At 38.2% G+C, this 22148-nt stretch overlaps 1 protein-coding gene across 10 annotated transcripts in view; it reads right to left on the bottom strand.

Annotated features, from left to right (window-relative positions):
• Positions 1-22148, bottom strand: part of ptprsa (protein tyrosine phosphatase receptor type Sa) — a 701781-nt gene that overhangs the window by 163294 nt on the left and 516339 nt on the right. For 9 of the 10 annotated variants that reach the window (XM_061883335.1, XM_061883337.1, XM_061883336.1 and 6 more), the window contains 2 exons: positions 11322-11642; positions 808-1001 (listed from right to left, as the gene is read on the bottom strand). The exons of the other annotated variant lie outside the window; for it this stretch is intronic. In XM_061883335.1, the coding sequence (XP_061739319.1) occupies positions 808-1001; positions 11322-11642 (515 nt within the window). The remainder of the gene's footprint in view (positions 1-807; positions 1002-11321; positions 11643-22148) is intronic. 10 annotated transcript variants of the gene reach the window in all.

The following is a 22148-nucleotide window of genomic DNA, read 5'->3' on the forward strand; positions in this document are numbered from 1 at the left end:
CTTCAATTTCGTTTTCGCTATCTGCCTCCATACTCCGACCATCTGTTTCAATACATGCGTAATCTGTTGAATCGCTTAAGCCGCTGAAATCCAAGTCTGAATCCGAGCTAATGTCGCTATATCTTGCTGTGGTAACCGCCATGTTGTTTGCATTGGCAGCCCTGTATGACGTCACAGGGAAATGGATAGTGGTTTCGAAGATAGCGAAAATAAGGCACTTTAAAGCTTTATTTCGGGATATTCCGGGACCGGTAAAATGTTGAAAAAAACTTTAAAAAATACAACAAGCCACTGGGAACTGGTTTTTATTGCTTTTAACCCTTTTAAAATTGTGATAATGTTCCCCTTTAACAAACAAGAAGAGTCCAGTTGCCCGCATTCAACCTTCGCGGTGAAATGTTTTCCTGCCAATTTGAGTCCTTCCTGTTGCCGACTCAGCAATCCGCACTTCCTTTCAGTCTTTGCATACGGCCATGAAGAAAGGGTTCAGATATTCCGAATAAAAGCCATGAAAGGAAAGTTGCACAAAAGACTGAAAGCTTTGATTACTTTTCTTGGTGAAAGAATATTGAAGTAAGACGGTTAATATCCTTGCTGGAAGAAAACCCCTTATGACCTCCAGAACTCAGCAATATTTGCACCGTTAGTTTTATAACCATTATATATTAAATGTGTTGCCTCAGCGTGTTGAAATAAATTGGTGCTATTTCTAAAAGCTTACTGAGGCATTCTTGTTCTTGCCCGGGAACACGGTTGAACGCAGTAAAATCGGCATCGATGCAAAGGAGGACTCGGAGCTGGTCCTACCTGGGCGTCGGCCAGCATGACGTCCTTAATAAGGGGCAGGCCCCTGGACTCCCCGTTCTCCACGCGGACGTAGTGGACTTGGTAGCCACGGATCTGGCCGTGCTGCTTCCCAGGCATGAGCGAACGCCACATCACCTTGAGTGCGGTGGAGTTTAAGACCTCCACCTCCACGCGCCTCGGAGGGGCGCCAGGAACTGCAAAAACATTGAATATGAATGTTAAAACATATCAGCAAAAACAATGATCACTTACACACTGCAAAAACTGAAATCTAAGTAAGATTAAATATCTCAAATAAGGGTGATATGCTTATTTTCTGTCTGATAAGATAATTCTTCTCACTAAAAAGATTCTATGTTAGAGTGTTTTACTTGTTTTATGTGTTTTGGTCCTAAATGATCTCAGTAAGATATTACAGCTTGTTGCTGAGATTTTATGACCTATATTAAATAAAACATGCTGGAAACTAGTATACCAACTGTTACAAAGCTGTGTCATTAACACTCACAATTATAAAACTGCTTTTTCAAAGTAATCATTTCTTATTTCAAGCACGAAAAGAACAAAATCATGACTTTGACACAATTTTGTCCCATATTTAAAACGGATTAAAAAGACTTTGATGTTTTATTTTCAATGAAACAATAGAAACTTCAAACCCTGTTTCCATATGAATTTGGAAATTATGTTTGATGTAAATATAAACGGAATACAATGATATGCAAATAATTTTCAACCCATATTCAGTTGAATATGCTACAAAGACAACATATTTGATGTTCAAACTGATAAACATTTTTTTTTTTGCAAATAATCATTAACTTTAGAATTTGATGCCAGCAACACGTGCCAAAGAAGTTTGGAAAGGTGGCAATAAACACTGATTAAGTTGAGGAATGCTCATCAAACACTTATTTGGAACATCCCACAGGTGTGCAAGCTAATTGGGAACAGGTGGGTGCCATGATTGGGTATAAAAACAGCTTCCCAAAAAATGCTCAGTCTTTCACGAGAAAGGATGGGGCGAGGTACACCCCTTTGTCCACAACCGCGTGAGCAAATAGTCAAACAGTTTAAGAACAACGTTTCTCAAAAAGCAATTGCAAGAAATTTAGGGAGTTCAACATCTACGGTCCATAATATTATCAAAAGGTTCAGAGAATCTGGAGAAATCACTCCACGTAAGCGGCATGGCCGGAAACCTACTTTGAATGACCGTGACCTTCGATCCCTCAGACGGCACTGTATCAAAAACCGACATCCATCTCTAAAGGATATCACCAAATGGGCTCAGGGACACTTCAGAAAACCGTTGTCACTAAATACAGTTTGTCGCTACATCTGTAAGTGCAAGTTAAAGCTCTACTGTGCAAAGCGAAAGCCATTTATCAACAACATCCAGAAACGCCGCCGGCTTCTCTGGGCCAGAGATCATCTAAGATCGACTGATGCAAAGTGGAAAAGTGTTCTGTGGTCTGACGAGTCCACATTTCAAATTGTTTTTGGAAATATTCGACATCGTGCCATCCGGACCAAAGGGGAAGCGAACCATCCAAACTGTTATCGACGCAAAGTTCAAAAGCCATTAGTGCCCAAGGCATGCGTAACTTACACATCTGTGAAGGCACCATTAATGCTGAAAGGTACATACAGGTTTTGGAACAAAATATGCTGCCACCTAAGCGCCGTCTTTTTCATGGACGCCCCTGCTTATTTCAGCAAGACAATGTCAAGCCACATTCAGCACGTGTTACAACAGCGTGGCTTCGAATTAAAAAGAGTGCGGGTACTTTCCTGGCCCGCCTGCAGTCCAGACCTGTCTTCCATCAAAAATGTGTGGCACATTATGAAGCGTAAAATACGACAGCGGAGACCACGGAATGTTGAATGACTGAAGCTCTACATAAAACAAGAATGGGAAAGAATTCCACTTTCAAAGCTTCAAAGCTCAGTTCCCAAACGTTTGTTGAGTGTTCTTAAAAAAAAAGGTGATGTAACACAATGGTGAACATGCCCTTTCCCAACTACTTGGGCACGTGTGGCAGCCATGAAATTGGAAGTTAATTATTATTTGCAAAATAAAATAAAGTTTATGAGTTTGAACACCAAATATTTTGTCTTTGTAGTGCATTCAACTGAATATGGGTGGAAAATGATTTGCAAATCGTTGTATTACGTTTATATTTACATCTAACACAATTTCCCAACTCATATGGAAAAAGGGTTTGTATATATTCATATAGTAGTACAGTTGGCACAGCACAGTAAACTGACAGTTAATATTTAAACATTTCACAAGTGACATTTCAAACAATTTTGAACAGAAATAGCCCATTCTTCCACAAATGTTACTAGAAACAGTCTCCATGCCTAAGTGCTTGATTTTATACACCGGGCCAAGTGATTAGGACACCTAATTCTCATAATTTGGATGGGTGGCCAAATATTTTTGACAATACAGTGCAGCTGGAAAACAAAGACAACAATAATGCTGGCACATCGTGCTGCGTACGATTGAAAGGAACACTGGTAATAACTTTTTTTAGGGGTATTGTTTTCCTCGAATTAGATGTGTACTAATGGCAGATGATTTGACATAGAAAAAAATCAAATGAGAAATAAACAAGTTGTGATTAAAGGGGAACATTATCACAATTTCAGAAGGGTTAAAAACAATAAAAATCATTTCCCAGTGGCTTAATTTATTTTTCGAAGTTTTTTAAAAAATTTTACCCATCACGCAATATCCCGAAAAAAAGCTTCTAAGTGCCTGATTTTCACCATCGCTATATCCACCCGTCCATTTTCCTGTGACGTCACCGCGTGATGCCAATACAAACAAACATGGCGGATAGAACAGAAAGGTATAGCGACATTAGCTCGGATTCAGACTCGGATTTCAGCGGCTTAAGCGATTCAACAGAATACGCATGTATTGAAACGGATGGTTGGAGTGTGGAGGCTGATAGCGAAAACGAAATTGAAGAAGAAACTGAAGCTATTGAGCCATATCACGACAGACGGCGGCAACGCGGACGAATTCGGCGATCGCCTTCTAACCAACGATTGCATCTTTTGACCACTGGTGCAACTTGAATCTGTCGATTGGTATGTGTTTGTTTGGCATTAAATGTGGGTGGAGGGAAAGGCTGGATACAAATATAGCTACAAATGAGGCATAATGATGCAATATGTACATACAGCTAGCCTAAATAGCATGTTAGCATCGATTAGCTTGCAGTCATGCCGTGACCAAATATCTCTGATTAGCACATAAGTCAATAACATCAACAAAACTCGCCTATGTGATTTCGTTGACTTTATCGTTGGAAATGCTACTGCTTTGAGTGTTGCAGGATATCCACTAGGGCTGTGAATCTTTGGGTGTCCGACAATTCGATTCAATATCGATTCTTGGGGTCAGAATTCGATAATATATCTATTTTTTTTATTAGATTCGATTCTCGATTCAAAAACGATTTTTTCCCCCGATTTAAAAGGATTCTGTATTCATTCAATACATAGGATTTCAGCAGGATCTACCTCAGTCTGCTGACATGCAAGCAGAGTAGTAGATTTTTAAAAAAAGCTTTTATAATTGTAAAGGACATTGTTTTATCAACTGATTGCAATAATGTAAATTTGTTTTAACTATTAAATGAACCAAAAATATGACTTATTTTATCTTTGTGAAAACATTGGACATAGTGTGTTGTCAAGCTTATAAGATGCGATGCAAGTGTAAGCCACTGTGACACTTTTTTTTTATTTTTATAAATGTCTAATGATAATCTCAATGAGGGATTTTTAATCACTGCTATGCTGAAATTATAACTAAAATTGATACTGTTGTTGATGATATTAATTTTTGTTTCAATACTTTTGGTTTGTTCTGTGTCGTGTTTGTGTCTCCTCTCAATTGCTCTGTTTATTGCAGTTCTAAGTGTTGCTGGGTCAGGTTTGGTTTTGGAATTGGATTGCATTGTTATGGTATTGCTGTGTAGTGGTTTGATGGATTGATGAAGAAAAAAAAAAAGATATATATATATATATATATATTTTTTTTTTTAATAAAAAAAAAATTGATTTTTTAAAAAATAGAATCGATTCTGAATTGCACAACATAAACTATTTGATTCGTATTCAAATCGATTTTTTCTAACACCCCTAATATCCACACATCTCCGTGCCTTCTCTGTCGTAGCATCGCTATCGTCGGTAAAGTGTGCCGAACAAACGAGGGACTTTCGCATCTTTTGACCACTGGTGCAACTTGAATCCGTCGACTGGTATGTGTTTGGTTGGCATTAAATGTGGGTGGAGGGAAAGGCTGGGATGCAAATATAGCTACAAATGAGGCATAATGATGCAATATGTACATACAGCTAACCTAAATAGCATGTTAGCATCGATTAGCATGCCGTGACCATTGATATGTCTGATTAGCACACTCCACGTAAGTCAACTTGAATCCGCCTCTGTTCAACACACCGACGAGGCATAATGTCTCCAAGGTACAGAAAACAGTCGAAAAAACGGAAAATAACAGAGCTGATTTGACTTGGTGTGTGTAATGTGTTTGAGAAAATGCCAGATTGCTTCCTGTTGTGACGACAGCGAACAATTGAAAGGAGTTTCAATCGCCAAATTCACCCTTTTAGAGTTCGGAAATCGGTTAAAAAAACATATGGTCTTTTTTCTGCAACATCAAGGTATATATTGACGCTTACATAGTTCTGGTGATAATGTTCCCCTTTAATAATATTTATACCCGCGTACGAGAGAGGCCTGGGTCACACACACAAAAAAAAAAGATAAATTGTACTGATCACACTGATAAAATCTGATAATATGGGAAAATATTACCTGAAACGACCTGCAGTTTGAACATGGCCTTTGGCTCATTTAGCAACTAACAGTCGACACATTACCAAAGAAATTCAGTGTTTCCCTCCGTCTATCAGCTAAATTATTGTTTTGCAGAAAGTCATGCTCAAGGACACCCGTGCACTAGTTATTAATGACAAGAAAAGGGATTTATTCTCCTACGTCATCCTTTTACAGTTGGAATATCCAAGCCTCAGTGGGCGCCCATCTGTCTCTTCAACCTCCAGCCTACCGTTGCCACCATAAACGTGCAGAAATATGACTTTGCTGGGGGGAAAGCACCCATAAATGCTTAACGGCTCTCGGCTGAGCAATGGGATTCTGTTAAAAGCCGGCAGATAAAGCCCGAACACGGAGGTGGTACAACTGTAGTAAAATACATTTGGTTAATTATGCTTTGATAGCGACAGGCCGAAGTCTTCCCAAGTGTGAGTTTAAGAGGTTTCTTTACATATGCTTTTTATAGACGTGTTCCTGTAGCTTATAAAGGAAAAATATTGTTTCACTCTCTCTAGTCATGAAGTCCGTGCAGAAATATTCTCACAATTTTGACTCATCCATCAGAATATAATTGTCTATTGCAACAATGTTCAAATAATGGAAAAAACAAAAAAAAATTAATCTAACCAATAGTCTATATTTCTGGCCTGAATTAGGTCTTATAAGTATTACAGTGCAGCGTTTGTCTTGTTTTCTATTTAACTATATTGCCGAAAGTATTTGGCCACCTGCCTTGACTCACATATGAACTTGAAGTGCCATCCCATTCCTAACCCATAGGGTTCAATATAATGTGGGTGCACCTTTTGCAGCAATTACAGCTTCAACTCTTCTGGGAAGGCTGTCCACAAGGTTGCGGAGTGTGTTTATAGGAATTTTCGACCATTCTTCCAAAAGCACATTGGTGAGGTCACACACTGATGTTGGTCGAGAAGGCCTGGCTCTCAGTCTCCGTTCTTATTCATCCCAAAGGTGTTCTATCGGGTTCAGGTCAGGACTCTGTGCAGGCCAGTCAAGTTCATGCACACAAGACTCTGTCATCCATGTCTTTATGGACCTTGCTTTGTGCATTGGTGCACAATCATGTTGGAAGAGGAAGGGGACCGCTCCAAACTGTTACCAAAAGGTTGGGAGCATGGAATTGTCCAATTTGTTTTGGTATCCAGGAGAATTCAAAGTTCCTTTCAATGGAACTAAGGGGCTAAGCCTAACTCCTGAAAAACAACCCCATACCATAATTCCTCCTCCACCAAATTTGACACTAGGCACAATGCAGTCCGAAATGTTGCGTTCTCCAAACACAGACTCGTCCATCAGATTGCCAGATGGAAAAGAGTGACTCATCACTGCAGAGAACGCGTCTCCACTGCTCTAGAAATCACTGAGCTCCCAGTCTTTCACAAATGTTTGTAGAAACAGTCTCCATGCCTAAGTGCTTGATTTTATACACCTGATTCTCATCATTTGGATGGGTACTTTTGGCAAAATAGTGTATTTTGTGGCAATTGATAATGATAGACAACAAGCATGAATTCTGTTTCCGGGTCAAGTGCTAATTTTGGCGCTACTGTATCTCCACTGCAATAATCAACTTTTGGTGGTAACACATTTTTGATGCATTTCATCCTTAACTCCTGCCTCATCAATAACACATCTCCACACGGGCGACCTATGAGGTGAACGATACCAAAAGGACAAGACGTTCCAGGACCGACACGCCACTTAATGTCAACAAAACTGCGATACGGGCAATGCGAGTTGGAGATGAACTCTCTTGATGCACTTCATCTTTGACATCAGGCATGCAGTGCAATGCTAACAAGGCTGATGGTCGTAGCTGTGACTGCACTGCAAAATCTGAAATCTAAGTACGATGAAATACCTCAAATAAGGGTGATATTTGCTTATTTTCTGTCTGATAAGAGAATTCTTCTCTCTAAGCAGATTTTATGTTACTGTAAAGTGTTTTACTTGTTTAAGGGTTTTGGTCCTAAATGATCTCAGTAAGATATTACAGCTTGTAACTGAGATTTTATGACCTATATTGAGTAAAACATGCTTGAAACTAGAATACCAACTGTTGCAAAGCTGTGTCATTAACACTCACAAGTATAAAAATGCTTTTTTAAAGTAATCATTTCTTACTTCAAGCATGAAAAAAAATATCATGATGCAGCTTAATTTAAGAATATTTTTCAACATATTGAGCAAAAAGGTCTCTTTTTTTCTACCAAGAAAAGTGCACTTGTTATTAGTGAGAATATACTTATTTTAAGGTATTTTTTGGGTTCATTGAGGTGAGCTACTTTTACTTGTTTTGGAACGTCTTGACAAGCTGGATTTTCTTGTTCTATTGGCAGATAATTTTGCTTGGTTCAAATAAAATATCCCTCATTTTTGTATTTTTTTCTTCTTGTTTTTGAACACTGACTTTTTGCAGTGTGTCAAATTGACGGACATTTGACCGAATAACTTACGCCTGTGGTTTTATCACATTGTTAGAGGTATTACCCAGGATGTGATTAAGTATTCTCCCGCTGTGTTGTACTGGCCGGGTGATGCTTGGGGATTCCTCTGGGACACCGTTGCACTGCAAATTATTTGCCACTTGCCAAGATTTTAATTTTTATTTCAAGATTATTTTCTAGTTTACCTAGTTTTAAAAGCTATTAACTTAGTTTTAGTCATTGTCTAATCTTCAGTTCAGTTCAGTTCAAGTTTATTTTCGAACATGCATACGATACAATGTAATGCATCACATGTTTCCAGTTGTTTCATTTCAGCACGTCCGAAAAGGAGTGGGAAGAAGCTGAGTTTATTTAATCCTAACACTTTTAATACAATAGCAATGTTATCCCATTTCCTTGTTCTCTGTAACAGAACAGTGAATAAATACATAAAAAATGTACCATAGTAAGTAAACAAATATATTTTGTGTGTTCCATTGTAGTTTAAAAATGTTAAAATCGAAAATATAAGTATTCACATAATATATATTGGTTTACGCTCATATAGAAAATCGAGTTTAAATTCTGCAAAATCTCAAGGATGTTTAATTTAGGAATTGCAAATGGAATAATGCTTTTTTTCCAGCTTAAAATATATATTTATGCTCATTTCCAGATATACAAATCTTAATTTATGATGTTAAAGTAACAATAATTGTCACACACACACTAGGTGTGATGAAATTATTCTCTGCATTTGACCCATCACCCTTGATCACCCCCTTGGAGGTGAGGGGAGCAGTGAGCAGCAGCGGTGGCCGCGCCAGGGAATAATATTTGGTGATTTAACCCCCCAATTCCAACTCTTGATGCTGAGTGCCAAGCAGGGTCTTATCAAGTGAAGTTATTTGTCCACGCAGCTAGTTAATTTCAGTTTATTTTTAATTTTTTTTGCAGAAGTCTAATCTTCCATCTTATATTTTGACAGTTCTTTTTTGCAGTGTGAGTACTGTACGTTATAGTACAACACACTAAACACTAGGGTATTGTTTGAAACGAGTGTAAAAGGTGACTAAATGCGTGTTATTTTATGTTTAGAGAACATAATTATGTAAAAAAATATATATATTTAGACGGCTGTACATTTTTTTGTTATGCTTAAACTATGAACATATTCGATTTATTAATTACTTTACAGAAATGTATTCATCACGGTCAGGTCGGGAACCAATAAACTGATAAAGGAAGGACGACCGTAGTGCTTGTAGTGTAGAAACACAGTGATACTGTTTAAACCAGGGGTCCCCAAAATTTGGCCCGCGGGAAGTTCCAAGTTAAAAAAATAAAAATCAAAATGTTTTTTTTTATTTTTTTATTGTTATTATTTTTTTAATCTGTCCTTTCTTGTCCATTTTCTACCGTCTCCTAGCCACTCAGGCAAATCATATTGTCCAAAAATGCATTTTACCATATATAACATGACATGTGCGCTCTTTAAGTCTAGGAATATATGTGTGTGTGTGTGTGTGTATATATATATATATATATATATATATATATATATATATATATATATATATATATATATATATATATATATATATATATATATATATATATATATATATATATCTCCCAAGGCGCTTTGGTAATAAAATAGAAAAATATATATATATATATACATATATATATATATATATGTATATATATATACATCGATATACGTATATATACATATACGTATATATATACATATACATATACATATATACATACATACATACATATATATATATATATATATATATATATATATATATATATATACATACATACATATACATGCATATACATATATGTACATATACATATATACATATACATACACACGTGTATGTATGTATATATATATATATATATATATATATATATATATATATATATATATACATATATATATATATATATGTATACATACACACATACATATATACATACATATATATGTATACATATATACATATACATACATATATACATACATATACATACATATATATGTATACATATATACATATACATACATATATATATATATATATATATATATATACATACATATATATATATATACATATATATATATATATATATATATATACATTTACATATATACATATACATACATACATATATATGTATAATATACATATATACATACACATACATACATATATACATACATACATATGTGCACATACATATATATATATATATATATATATATATATATATATATATATATATATATATATATATATATATATATATATATATATATATATATATTCTCCCAAGGCGCTTTGGTAATAAAATAGAAAAATGAGCAACCTCTGTCTCTGATTGATTTAAAACCAGCTTATGTGTCATCAAACAATCTGGGGGCGTTGACCGAAGGAAGAACGGGTCAAAACCCAACAAAATATATATAAATATATATATATATGTATATATCTGTGTATATGTTTCTTTTAGTTTTTATTCCTAGCTGTATGTAGAAGTGGCTGGTTACATCAGCTCCGTTACTTTAATGTCTTTCATGTCCTTTGTGTTCTTTGATGTTTCCCTCTTACACACATGTTAGAAGGATGTGTACTATGGCTATGAGTTGTTTTGTTCCCTTGGCCTCAGTCTGGACCCCCTCTCCAGGGCCCAGGCTTAAACCGATTTTTTTATTTTATTTTAATCTTCTATTTTTTTCTCCCATTCCCCTCCCCGTTTACCTGTATTTCACCTTTTTTGTAAGGGGCGCTGGAAGCCGGCAGACCCGTCACCCATCCTGTTCTGTCTCCCTGTAATGTTTGTCTAATCTTGAATGGGATTGTGCTGAAAATTTTAATTTTCCTGAAGGAACTCTCTAATCTAATATATATATATATATATATATATATATATATATATATATATATATATATATATATATAGTTTGGGGACCCCCTGTTACAATGGTTATACTTATGAAACATACTTAAATATAACCTCCGATTCATTTTTAATGAATACTTAGGCCTACTACGCTACTGAAGTTTAATGTTGGTCATTATGGGTGTACTTGAAGAGACAAGTGTTATCTGAAAAAAGTTTAAAACCCACTGATAAAGACATTAGATGTTCATGTACCGTCTTCATCCGTCCGGCAGCTTAAGGGCTCGCTTTCAGGGCCCGGTCCAACAACCGTGAAGGCAGACACGGTGATGCGATACTGGGTCCACTTCTCCAATCGCTGCAGCAGCACCTGCTCTTCGGAGGCAGGCACGGTGGGCTCTTCCATCGGCTCCACATCGTCAGCGCCGCCCTCCGCCTGTCCCACCACGTGGTAGCGCACCCTATACCCCGCCAGGACACCATTCTGGCTCCTCAGTGGCGGGGGGCGCCAACTTACCAGCAAGGTGGTGGAGCTGGTGCTGCTGCACTTAATGTCTTGAGGGGGGGCTGAAGGATCTGGCGAGGCGGACAGGACAGGAGGAGGGAGTAGAGAACCGGGTAGACGGGTAAAGAGGGAGGAAGGGGTGGAAAACAAAAAACATACAAAAGATGGGAGAGATAAAGAAAATGATAAAAAAGGAAATTTGGGGGAGGAAAAAAAAGGATAACAATTTTAACAAATAAAATTGCGAAAATAAACTGGGATACAAACTTTGGAACAAATGGAAAATAATAACCAAGCAAATGTGGACAAAAATGGAGAAATTGATAAAAGCTGATAAAGTGTAATAATGAATCTTGTAATGTGTAATTAAAACATATTATATTTCTTGTCATGGAACGATAGCCTCTATTTTTAATTTCCTAGGCAACCTGTCCCAAAACATTTGTAAATGCACAAAAGAGGCCAACATAAATTCATTCAATCTTTACATGATCACTTATGCTGACTTTTGCTGTGTTTATCTTAGGTGGATCGCGTGCAGTTTTGTTCTCAATGTAAGATAATGACTAAATTACACTCGAGACCAGGGTTGTCCAAAGTGCGGACCGCAGCTAATCTTTTAAAGGTCCATCAGACACTTAAAAAATAAATAAAAAATGTTGCAATATTGAAATCAACAGAAAGCTGCAATGTCGAAGTTTTTTGTCTTTTTTTTTTTTTTTTTTTTTTACTTTAAAACTGTCATTGCTTAAGATATAATAAAACGATCTGAAGTTGGTCTAAAGATTTAAATGCAATATGTATTGACATATTGACACTTAACTTAACACTCTTATGGGTGGGTCTGATTATTATTTCGTAAACAATAAGAATAAACCAAAAGCAATGTTGTTATCAATTAATTTTTCTTTTTAAGGCTCTAATTACTTTACATCAAATATTCCGTTTTGATTATTTTTTTGGGGGAGGAACATACTACAAATGTGTTTTTGTTAATTAATTAAAGAGGGTTTTGACAAAAAGGGTATGGAACATACAACAAATTAAAACTTAATGTCAACAGATAGATCTGAAGTTGATGTATATATATTTAAGCGGTAGAGATTTCCGATAAAGGCTTTCTTGCCGATATCCGATATTCCGATATTGTCCACCTCTTAATTACCGATTCCGATATATACAGTCGTAGAATTAACACATTACTATGCCTAATTTTGTTGTGATTCCCTGCTGGATGCATTAAACAATGTAATCAATCGAATTTTGTGCCTTTTCCAAAATAAATCAACTCAAGTTATGGAAAAAAATGCCAACATGGCACTGCCATATTTATTATTGAAGTCACAAAGTGCATTATTATTTTTTAACATGCCTCGAAACAGCAGCTTGGAAATTGGGACATGCTCTCCGTGAGAGAGCATGAGGAGGTTGAGGTGGGCGGAGTTAGTGCTGCAAGGGATACGGGGTATTTGTTTTTTTGTGTTATGGTGCGGATGTTCTCCCAAAATGTGTTTGTCATTCCTGTTTGGTGTGGGTTCACAGTGTGCCGCATGTTTGTAACAGTATTAAATTTGTTTATACGGCCACCCTCAGTGTGACCTGTATGGCTGTTGACCAAGTATGCGTTGCATTCACTTGTGTGTGTGAAAAGCCGTAGAAATCACGCAAAGGCAGTGCCTTTAAGGTTTATTGGCGCTCTGTAGTTCTCCCTACGTCCGTATACAACTCCATATAGCAGCGTTTTAAAAAGTCCCAAATTTTACTTTTTGAAACCGATACTGATAATTTCCGATATCACATTTTAAAGCAAAATTGCATTAATGGTAAAAAGTATTCTATTTGTTATTGGTTAGCTTCAGTACCTCTCCCTATGTCCGTGTGCACAGCGGCGTTTTAAAAGGTCATTTTGATACAGACACCGATAATTTCCAATATTACATTTTAAAGCATTTATCGGCCGATAATATCAGCAGTCCGATACTATCGGACATCTCTAGTTGAAAGCAAAACAATTTGTTAACATATGACTTATTTTTACACTTTAATGACGGAAACCCCTTTTGGGTCCCCAAGCCTTGAGCGTTCATCAACATTGATGGAAGCATTAATGGTTACAATGAAAAATATCAAAAAGGCCTCCAACTTTATTTCATTTTTCAGTAGAAAAAGTTTGGACACCCCTGTTTCAGACGTAGATATAAAATCTGTGAACAACACCCAGACTAATCTGTAGATTTAAATCTTGGCTCTAAAAGGAGAGAATAGACTCAGTATTATGCCCTGTTCATTATTACACAAGGTGTTATTCCATGCAAAAACTGCACAACTGAGAAAATAATTATAATATCCACACACACAAAAATAAAATAAAATAATAATAATAATAATAATAATAATAATAATAATACAATAATACTAATAATACAACAAAAAATATAGTGAATAAGTCATGGGGTATTGGATGATTTTTGTGTAAATCATGATTTAAAATAAACCAGGAAAACATAGAAAAACATAATACTTTACATATGCAGGGGGAAAAAAAACATCAAAACAATGACAACAGGCGTTGCATCATACGTACCTGGCTCCCACTAACAACATTTTACAGACTTTCTTACCGCCAGCCCTGGACTACAGCAAGTGCTTTCTCTTATTGACCAATTTGGACAGTTATAACAAAATTTGAAGCATGCACCTTCCATTTGGAGTTCTTTTGACAGAAATTTAAGCCAGATTTGAGAGAAAAAGGTTATGGTTAGCTTTCTGCTGTATTCAGGGCTGCTTAATACTCGTGTATGTTTGGGCCGGAGAGGTCCACAAGACTGTGAGAGGGGAGGTTGTCGGGTTTTTTTGCCGCATGCCACAAGCGCAATTTGTTGAAATAAATCCCATTTCATAGCCCTGGTGGAGCTTACTGTCAGATTGAAGTTCGCACGGAACAGGCGACCTGGGGGAAGAGAACGCGTCCCAGGGAATCCGTACAATTTTAACGGCACTGCGCAAATGTTGGTCACTTTTGGTAAAAACGATAAAAAGCGCAGGTGTTTGGCAATCAGAGAGTCTTGTGGTCGGCAATCAGAGAGTCTTGGGGTTGACGACAAATAGGTCAAGACCTCACACACAGTTCCAATCCTCTCTCTGTGTCCAAAAGGCTTATTTACTTACGGTTTTACTGGATTTGGAACCTTCCAGCTTATTTCCTCTGCCCGTATTGTATTTGGAAACTCTCCACGCCAACAATGATTGCTCAGTCCTCAATCTTTGTGATGTAGTATAAAGACGGCGAATGTGACAGCGGCCGGGGCTATCGTCGCACACAAGCCCCCAGTCCCCACTTTAAGACTGGCTGTGGCGCAGCTTTGATAAAGTGCATTAGCCATGAAGAAGACCAGCAGTAGGATTATAGATTCTCGAACTGTAGAACCGCGGAAGAACCTCCACTGATACTTAACACGGGGTTCTTTTGAAGCTTCACATTATATTAGTACAGGGGTAAGGAACCTATGGCTTTCGAGCCGGATGTGGCTCTTTTGATCTCAGATAAATCTTAGCTGGCGTTGCTTAACACGATAAGTAATGAATAATTCCGCTGGTAATCACAGTGTTAAAAATAACGATCAAAATATAAAACATTCTCAAGCATTTTAATCCATTCATCCGTTTCTATCACACCTGTTCAAGAAGTCGCATTAATGGTCAAAAGTATTTGATTTATTATTGTTTACCTTCAGAATAACAATGTTATTAAAAAGTATAAGAGATGCACTCATTTAGTTGTTGTAATCAGGTAAAGTCCAAATAAAAGAGGAGGCGTAGAATTCTCTTGTCAGAGCGTGGGACGACACTAAACAAGGGTACAGATCTAAGCGTTTCTCCTCGTTGAGCTAAATTGAATCCTGTCTCTGTTTGATTCCTTGCTTCTTGTCTGTTTAATAGATGTCATCAGTGTTTGAACCCGACAGTTGTATTCAGTGTTAAAAATATTATACGGCTCTCACGGAAATACATTTTATAATATTTGGCTTTCATGGCTCTCTCAGCCAAAAAGGTTCCCGACCCCTGCACTAGTACCTCGGCTTATGTGTTTTTCGGAATACAAGCCGACACTCGGCTAACTTTTGTGCTTTTGGTTGCGGACAAAAATTCGGGTGACGAGTCTTCCCGCCGTAGCAAACGCCACAATGAACCTCGTAAGAGCCAACTAAAAAAATCTGGTCATACTTGCTAGCATTAGCTTAAGGCAGATTTGGGCAAATTAAGGCCCAAGGGCCATATGCGGCCCGTTGAGCTTTTCAATCCGGCCCGTCGGACATTCTCAAAGAATTATTTTAGATCTTTAAGATGGAAACTGTAGCTGCCATTAGGATGTGCAGTGAGGTTTTAAAATGACCATAAGTCTTGAACAATACAAAGTATTTCAATGCTTAGAATCTGTGCTTATGGATGATATACCAGTTACTATGGTAATCTAATTAGTTACTACGGTAATATAATTAGTTACTATGGTCATCTAATTAGTTAATATGGTCATCTATGTCACTGCGGCTCAGACGAGGCACCAAGCAGTGTGGTCGGGAAGATTTTCCACGGACGCAGAAGGAGCTTTTCACAACAAAGTTCTTAAGCTTGGTAATATATTAGATTGTAGTTGGGTTTATTTTGTACCTTTCGCGTTCATATTTCACAGTTTGTTGCATTTTTGTTGCGTTTCACTTGATTGTAAAATATGTCGATCGAATGGGGGTGTGACGTTCATATTTTGTCAATATTCAGTGTTTAATCCTTCATAGAAAAATGTAAACTTCCATTACGTTTTTTAAGGCGGTCTGTGATAACGTTTTTAGCATTCAATCAGACATTATTGTGAAGTTTTATATTAGTGTCCCTAAAAATAGATATACCGGCCTCCAGACATATTTTTTTTCTCTAAATGTGGCCCCCGAGTCCGAATAATTGCCCAGGCCTGGCTTAAAGCGAGAGATTGACTGCTTTCCCAACCATGGGGACGAAGTGAGTAGTAGTGATTACCGTCTCTCCGGATGTTTAATAGTCAACAAAGTTTTCACGGAACACCGACAGAGACACTGTACAGGTTTGTTATGTTCGTGGTATGGCGCCGTCTTTTGGACGGGTCCGCTCACTTAAGTTGCTGCGGGTTGTAAATGTACTTCCTATTTTGTGCCTTCAACCGGAAGTATAACCCTTCATACCGTTTTTAAGTTAATTTTACAATATAACTGAAATGATTCATATTTACTAAAGCATCACATGTGCGATGGCTGTGGGAGTGTTTTCAAGCATGTTTGTACGTGCTATCCTAATGTAAGCAAGCTAGCATCGTTAGCATTAACAAATAGGCTAATGTGTCCGTGTTACTATTATTACCTTAAAATTGCATTATTTTTTAATTTTTCCAGTTTTGTAAACTCACCAAAACGTCATAGTGGAGTTATTGAGTCTGTTTAGCTGAGTGGAGTGCTAGCTACTGCAGCTAGAGGGTCCATGACGATGACTTCTGTTTTATTTGATCAACCGTTTTACTGCCGTGTTACAGACACCGTTTGGAAACAACTAAAGTATGTAAATAGACATGAACATATTCTTCTGTTTTGTATATATCTGTTTACCATGAATTGATTAACGTGGACCCCGACTTAAACAAGTTGAAAAACTTATTTGGGTGTTACCATTTAGTGGTCAATTGTACGGAATATGTACTGTACTGTGCAATCTACTAATAAGAGTATCAATCAATCAATCAATGTGGTTTGAAGTCCAGTGCGGATATGTCAAAAATTGCTGGTTGCTGCCTAAATACCGGTGCACTCTGTAGCTCGAAAAATACGGAAGTTAAAACTGGGAATACATTTTATATGTTTAAAAAATGTATATTCCAAAGGATGGAAAGTCGACGGTAACGCAGCTCGGACTGAATGAGCCACAATTCACTGGTCATTAGGTACGTTCGGATCGGTCCTGCTCCACTAAAGTCCCGTCGCAGTCGGTAACACTTCTTCCAAAAACAGATCATGGACAAGATGACATTTCAGCCATTGCAGACTCAAAACTGTGTCTGTTAATATGAACCTCGATCTGTCCCTTAAATCGACTTGAAACGCGAGTCTGCCGGCTTAAAATGGCCATCGATGCACAGACGAGCGTTGGATGCCTCTCAAGCAACCGAAGCATTTGGAATCGGCAAATAAATGTGTTCGCATCAGCAGTGTCAATGAGCAGGACGGCCGCGTTTGGGGATCATTATCAAATTAATCTTCCTTGATGCCAAATGTCCAGGCAGCATATAAAACAAATGCTCCAATACATCTAAAAAGCTAGCACAATTACAGTAAGTGGTAAGGCTAAACGGCTTGTTTGGCTAAATACGGAGGATTTAGACTGTGCAGCTTTAATTCGAGAGACAACGCTCGACTGGCTACTGGCAGGTCCGAGGTTTAATCGAAACACGTAATAAAGCCTAACAATCCAATGGAGTGGCTCGGAGCTTATAGCAAAGCATGAAATTAATTCTGCAGCTATGAAATGGGATTCCTATCTGGGACTCTGTGGCCCGGCAGTCCGCTTGTACCTAACTCCCAGGGTCCAACCATGCCTTATAACTGGGTAACGAGCAAGAGGGGACGCTGGGAGCTTGCCCACCTCTCTAATTGTGGACCCACTCCAGCCACGTCTGAACAGTCTCACAGTAAACGGTCTCTGCATCTGGTCTGTCGGTGACATCACAACCCAAGAGGCCTTACTGCTTCTGAATGAAGACCACGGTTGTCAGTAATATCTTGTGTCTCATAATGCGCCAATCAAGAGGGCCTAAAGAGGCCGTTTGACTCGAGAAGGTTACAAGGCGATTCGTTATCGCAATTTACAGCTACGTATTCTCGACAATGTGGTCTTCATGACAATAGCCTCGGGTGATGCCACTTGCACTGAGTACGAGATTTAACAATAGGCAAACATCTTGTATTCATACAACGGATAAAAGACAATCACTTTGCACATGTCAGTCTTTTTGTTTCGCGGCAAAGGGTTTCAGTCTGCCAGCAAATACGACAATAGTTTGCTTTCTGACAATCGTCTACCACTTCACTTACTGTACATAATAGAAAATTATGCAATTCTTTATTATCTTTTATTTTATGGTACTATTTTTGTCCAAATACTGTGCAGTGCTCTGCTAAAATGGCACAATCCAAGACTAAATGGTAAAAGGCATTTTTTTAATGAAACTTGTTTATTAAAGCTGGGAATCTACACTTCAATCACATGTCGACTAATTTATTTAAGACCTATTGTAGTTTATCCATCCATCTTCTTCTGCTTATCCGAGGGCGGATCGCGGGGGTAGCAGCCTAAGCAGGGAAGCCCAGACTTCCCTCTCCCGAGGCGTTCCCAGGCCAGCCGGGAGACATAGTCTTCCCAACGTGTCCTGGTTGGGCGTGCCCTAAACACCTCCCTCGGAAGGCGTTCGGGTGGCATCCTGACCAGATGCTCTGAACTATGAATACGTCCATTTATTTGAATGGTGAATCCCTGGAAATTTGGAAACTTCGGGAAAACCGTGAATTACAAAAAAAAAGAAAAAAAAAATGATACCAGCACAATTTTCCTAGATGATATGAACTGTTTGGTGTTAGAGTTTTTGGAAATGGTTGAAAATGTTTGACGTAGCAACAGTTTTTTTTTTAATGGGTATTTAAAATTTTGGGAAACCTGTGATTTTGTACCAAAAAAATATGACTTTTTTTGTCCAAACTAAGAGGAATGTTTTGAAGGTGGAATAGTCCAAAATGTTTGAAAAATTTGTAAACTTTTCTGGAAGAGCTGAAATTAGGGCTTTGGAAATCTGGATTTCCGCAAATGACTGGAATTGTTTTGGAACTTGGAAAATGCTAGTTTTGAAATCTAATATCCAGTGGGGTAACCCCAGGAAAACTGGGAATTTTTGAAAGGGAAAACATGTTTTACATTAGATATATGGGAAGACAAGTGTGGGTGAAAAAATGCGAACATTTTTGAGAATTTAGGAGATTGTAGAATTATGTATATGTCCATTTATTTGAATGGTGAATCCCTAGAGATTTGGAAATTTCGGGAAAACCGTGAATTCCTAAAAAACAGAAATTATACTAGCACAATTTTCCTAGATGATATGAATTGGTTGGTGTTAAGAGTTTTTGGAATCGGTTGAATAATTTTTACGTTGTAACAGTTTGAATTTAAATGGGTATTTCGAATTTCAAAAAAATAAACAATTTTTGTCCCAACTAAGAGGAATGTTTTAAAGGTGGAATAGTCCAAAATGGTTGAAAAATGGGAAAAATTTCCTGGAAAAGCTAAAAATAGGGCTTTGGAAATCTGGAACTCGGACAATTTCTGGAATTTTTTTGGAACTTGGAAAATGCTGGTTTTGAATTGTCCAAGGTGAGTGGGTCATGACCGAAAGGATAAGATCACGGGTACAAGCGGCCAAAATGAGTTTCCTCCGCCGGGTGGCGGGGCTCTCCCTTAGAGATAGGGTGAGAAGCTCTGCCATCCGGGAGGAACTCAAAGTAAAGCCGCTGCTCCTTCACATCGAGAGGAGCCAGATGAGGTGGTTCGGGCATCTGGTCAGGATGCCACCCGAACGCCTCCCTAGGGAGGTGTTTAGGGCACGTCCAACCGGTAGGAGGCCACGGGGAAGACCCAGGACACGTTGGGAAGACTATGTCTCCCGGCTGGCCTGGGAACGCCTCGGGATCCCCCGGGAAGAGCTAGACGAAGTGGCTGGGGAGAGGGAAGTCTGGGTTTCCCTGCTTAGGCTGTTGCCCCCGCGACCCGACCTCGGATAAGCGGAAGATGATGGATGGATGATGGATGGAGTGGAGTGTGTGGTTCTAATCGGTTGGAGTTGTGCAAGTTCGAAAAATGGCCCATTTATTTTCAATAAACAAAATGACCCGGACATTTTGGGTAAACGAGCCAAACGTTTTGATACTCGAACGGTTTTGATCAGATGAAAACTGTGGGCCGCAGAGCACGCCTAAGTTTTTGGGCGGAATAATAATAAAAATATGATTTTTTGGGTGTAAAATATCTTGGGAATTCACACGATTAAAAGCAAATTGCTATGGCTTCACCTTTGCTTGTAGTTTTTTTTTTTTTTTAAATAGCAGACTGAATCCCTTTACCCATAAAATCACTTACCTTCACACATCCCAAAGTTTATTTAATGTGTTGTCAACGGGATTTCTGTCTTAGTCTGTGATTGTTCTGAATTAGACAGTATTAGAGCTGAGCGCTGACTCCCCCCCCACCCAAAAAAAAAAAGACCCAATAAAAAACATATCCTGAGAGAGCTCCCAGACTTATAGAAAAAGAGTGGATAGAAAAGGTGGACAAATGAGCAGTGAAGTAGAATGCAAGTTCAGACACTGACACTCACAACATTGTCATTGGAAAATAGAGTATATACCCAGTGTGTGTATGTGTGTGTGTGTGTGTGTGTGAGCGTGTGTGTGTGTGCGTGTGTGTGTTGCGTATGACACTAGCTGGCTGTGGTGCATTCAACTTCAAACAAATTAGCAGGAAGCTGCAGTTTGGCGCAATGTCAAACTAATATCCAATGGAACAAATAACGGGTGTAACTCAAAACGTTGTCAAAGACTCAACACACAAAAGAAGGGGGGGGGGGGCACAATGTAAGCAAGGCAATTCCAAGGGGAGTGTGCGTTTCTTTGCACAGGTGGCACAGATATGGAGGGGTGAGGGGGGGGGGGACCATGGATTATATTTTCATGCCTGGAACCATCAAGAATGCGGTTATTGACTTGTAATAGAACCCCCCCGGGGGCAGGGTGGGGAGTGGGTGGGGGGGTTGTAGGGAAGGGGAGTGTTGCATGCGACCGGTGCTCTCCTCTGTGACTCTGCAGTGTTTGTGGTCGCTCTGCTGCGCAGAAATCAACAAATAATGATGATAGAAAAAACTGTGAGGTGGTTGCTCCAAAGTCCCTAAACTCAAATTTGGGGTGGGGGTCTGGCGGAGGGCAGCCAACAAGTTGCACTGGTGGAAACAGAAAATGTGTTAAAGGTAGGGATGGGTACCTTTCATATTTGAATTGAAAACTCAACGGCACCAATTTTCGGTACTTTTGTGTGTGTTCAAATGCGTTAAAACATGTTATGTTTTTAACTATTAATGACAATGAGCTAATAATGATAATGTGCTGTCCAGTTATTATATGTTTGGAGTTCCTTTTGCAAGTATTATATAATAGACTTTGTATGCAGTTGCAACTCCAAGACATTAGATGGCAGTGGTGTATAATATGCAATGTTTTGACTAGGCAGGAAGTAGTCTTTGCCATTGAGCTGAATGTGCCAGTCTAGTATTTTTGAGCCCTAAAGCGTTTCAACTATGGAGGTTAATTTGTGTCTTTATTACACAAACTTTTATTTGACACTGAATTTATGTAACTGAATGTTTTGCGTTCAAATTTTGTCAACTGAATTTTTCTACATCGAATTATGCTGACAATTTTATTGAAAAAAAAATTAATTGTATAAAAGCTCAGTGTAAAAAA

This window comes from Nerophis ophidion, linkage group LG22 (genome assembly GCF_033978795.1).
Source record: "Nerophis ophidion isolate RoL-2023_Sa linkage group LG22, RoL_Noph_v1.0, whole genome shotgun sequence".
NCBI classification, from domain to species: Eukaryota; Metazoa; Chordata; class Actinopteri; order Syngnathiformes; family Syngnathidae; genus Nerophis; species Nerophis ophidion.